The following is a 3,532-nucleotide window of genomic DNA, read 5'->3' as shown; positions in this document are numbered from 1 at the left end:
TGTGTGTGTGTGTGTTTGAGAGTGTGTGTGTGTGTGTGTGTGAGTGTGTGTGTGTGTGTGTGCATGTGAGAGTGTGTTTGTGTGTGTGTGTGTGTGTGCATGTGAGAGTGTGTTTGTGTGTGAGAGAGAAAGTGTGTGTATGTGTGTGTGTGTTTGAGAGTGTGTGTGTGTGTGTGTGTGTGTGAGTGTGTTTGTGTGTGTGTGTGAAAGAGAAAGTGTGTGTATGTGTGTGTGTGTGTGAGTGTCTGAGTGTGTGTGTGCGTTTGAGAGTGTGTGTGTGTGAGTGTCTTGAGTGAGTGTCACACACACACACACACACACACAATGTCTCACACACACACACACACACACACACAATCTCTCTCTCTCACACACACACACACACACACACACAATCTCTCTCTCACACACACACACACACACACACACACACTGTATTTATCAGGACAGAAGGTACGATTTCTCTGACAATTAATGTCAAAACATGCATGAAGTCCTGAATGAGAGAGGAACGTGAGCATGTTTATCTGTAAAACACATTTCACAATTAAAAATAATGTTTATAATGAAAGCCACTATAATTTATGCAAGTTTTACACTTGTATTCTTCAGTCCTGTGTTGAATGCAGTTAGATGTGGAATGAGAGGAACTAAAATACAGGTTTGAAGTTTGATTCATTTCAGTGACTCAGTTCAAACTGTCCATTTAACGAACTGATTCAGAACTCTGATTCTACTGTTTGTGTTATTAATGTTCAAGTTCCATTATCTCTGTGTATTTTACTGTAAATATTGCTGTCTATGACTATGTATTGTTTTAAAGGTGCATATAAGTGAAAACGATTAAATATGATTCATGAGAGTGTTCAGACAGATGATTCAATAGAGTCACTCATTTAAACTTCAGCAGCTGATCATTTTGATTCAGTTCAGTGAATCAAACTCTTTTATATTTGTATTTGTGTTCGGGTCAACTTGAAGTATTTGTTGTGGAGTGTTTATAATGTTTGTGAGTGTTTCATTTACCCGTATTTTTGGAACGTGATACTGAAATGTGACTTCTCTGTGTTTTTGCTCTCAATAATGCAATCCTGAGCTGGTGCGACAGTTCAGTTTAAAAGTATTTTCTGAAGATCCAGCAGTTCAGAGACATGAAATCAAGTAAATGAAGTCCTGACGGCACCGGGCTGACCTGAGCCGGATCCACGTCGTTCAGCATCACGACAGACGAGCAGTGATAGTCCAGAACCAGCCGCCAGAAGTCCTTGACTGTGTTTGGCAAAGGATGCTGGGTAACGATGAACGCAGACGGCTGCTTGTAGCTCTGAAAGAAAGAGACGAAGAGCGCGAGATAGTCATCATCACTTCCAGTTATATCAAGAATACTTATGATGAAGCATATGTTTGTTGTGCTGCATTTAGTTATGCAATCCATTTTAAATAATAATAATAAAAAAGGAATCTCTATATTAAACTAATGAGAATAAAAAAGAGATCCATGCATTTGCATTAAAAATATATATATACAATTTACATTTCACAATGTTTACACACCGGAGCGACGAGACAAACACATTAAAACCCATTACAAACCAGGCTTTTGTAGCATCCAGTGGTGACATAATTACTGATTATAGTGACTTATACTCAATGGCTTGAGTGAGCGGAGGCTGGCGGATTCAACGAAGGAGGCTTGTGGCAAGCACATGTGACGATATTTCCTCAGCGACAAGCACGGATCAGCTCCAGGCATGACGAAATCTGCAATCATGCAAATCTTCCCACATAGTGATGTAGACATGTGGGGCGTGTTAGAACGAGGCGTTTTAGGGGGGCGTGGCTGACTCTTAACTTTTATAAAGAATATCTCTTTGGATTTGAGACTTTAGTCTTTGCAACTTTACAGATCTTCTTTATGCACCAAGAGCTTGTAACACTCCAAAGAGAAAGGAAAAATTGAAATAGCATCATATGACCCCTTTAAATAAGGAAATAAAAATTAAATAATTTAAAAAATATTAATATGAATATTTAATTTTACTTAAAATTAAATAATGTTTAATTATTAATATACATTTTAAATTAATATAAATATGCCATTAATGTAATTAAGAAAATGAAAAACATTTTTTAAATTATTAATATACAATTTTAATTATTGATATAAATGTTAAATTAATATAAATATGTAAATATAATATACATATAATAACTGTAAATTAACACAAATATGTTATTAATATAATTAAGAAAATTAAATTAAGTATTAAATTAAGTAAATTATTAATATCAAATTTTAATTAAAATTATATTATTAATAAACATTATTTAAATGTTAACGTAAAATAAATATGCAAACTAAAATTTTTTTTTTTAATATAAGGAAATGAAAATTGAATAAAAAAAAATAAAAAAAATAATATGTTTGATTTGAAATGTTTCTCGAGCAGCAGATCAGCATATTATACTGATTTCTGAAGATCATGTGACACTGAAGACTGGAGGAATGATGCTGTTAAGTAAATTATTAATATCAAATTTTAATTAAAATTATATTATTAATAAACATTATTTAAATGTTAACGTAAAATAAATATGCAAACTAAAATTTTTTTTTTTAATATAAGGAAATGAAAATTGAATAAAAAAAAATAAAATAAATAATATGTTTGATTTGAAATGTTTCTCGAGCAGCAGATCAGCATATTATACTGATTTCTGAAGATCATGTGACACTGAAGACTGGAGGAATGATGCTGAAAATACAGCTGCGCATCACAGAAATACATTACAGTTTAACAGATACTCACAGAGAACACTGTTATTTTAAATAGTACAAATATTTCACAATTTTTACTGTATTTTTGATCAAAGAAATGCAGTCTTGCTGAGCAGAAGAGACTCTTTCAAAGACACCCCATACTCCTGAATGGTGCAGTACTGCAGGGTTGGTCACATACTGCTGTATAATGAATCAGTTCTAGTTTTCTGCAGAAATAAATGCTTGATTTCCTCCATCGCTGTGCTGGTTTTCTCCCTTCATCTGTTTTGTATTCATGGAATTTGTCAGTGTTGCAAATGCAGATGCCGCTGTGATTGCACTCATTTGTTTCACGAGAGACTTTGACGGCATAAAACAGAAAGAACATCAAACTTTATTAGCAGCGAGTCGTCAGCGTTTCGCTGGAATCACTCAAACGTTGTGGAGCGCACACGTTTGATGGAAATCACTGCTGAAGTGACATTTCCAGAGCATCTTGGCCTGTCGCTTCTGACGGGGTCAGCGCATCTCTGATTAGGCGTCTACTGTGACCTCTGACCTTTCCTGTGGCACGCAATCAGCAGCGGAGCTCTAATGAGTGTGTCGTCCCAAATGATTAGTGATGGTTCAAACACGCACGTGAAAAGGTAACGTATGCCCTTCGGGTGTCAAAGCGTGCCAAAATAACACGCGCACACGCACACAAACACAAACACACTTGCACGCACGCACGCACACACACACACACACACACACACACACACACACACA

At 35.4% G+C, this 3,532-nt stretch overlaps 1 protein-coding gene across 1 annotated transcript in view; it reads right to left on the bottom strand.

Annotated features, from left to right (window-relative positions):
• The window catches only part of LOC107574242 (receptor-type tyrosine-protein phosphatase mu-like), a 49,390-nt gene that overhangs the window by 3,455 nt on the left and 42,403 nt on the right, over nt 1–3,532 (bottom strand). The window contains exons 8-9 of the mRNA XM_016260692.1: nt 1,648–1,670; nt 1,193–1,364 (exon numbers count right to left, since the gene is read on the bottom strand). Of these exons, the coding sequence (XP_016116178.1) occupies nt 1,193–1,364; nt 1,648–1,670 (195 nt within the window). The remainder of the gene's footprint in view (nt 1–1,192; nt 1,365–1,647; nt 1,671–3,532) is intronic.

Source organism: Sinocyclocheilus grahami, unplaced genomic scaffold, assembly GCF_001515645.1.
Source record: "Sinocyclocheilus grahami isolate Dianchi unplaced genomic scaffold, SAMN03320097.WGS_v1.1 scaffold2159.1, whole genome shotgun sequence".
Taxonomy (NCBI): domain Eukaryota; kingdom Metazoa; phylum Chordata; class Actinopteri; order Cypriniformes; family Cyprinidae; genus Sinocyclocheilus; species Sinocyclocheilus grahami.
This window is presented reverse-complemented; position numbering and strand designations above follow the sequence as displayed.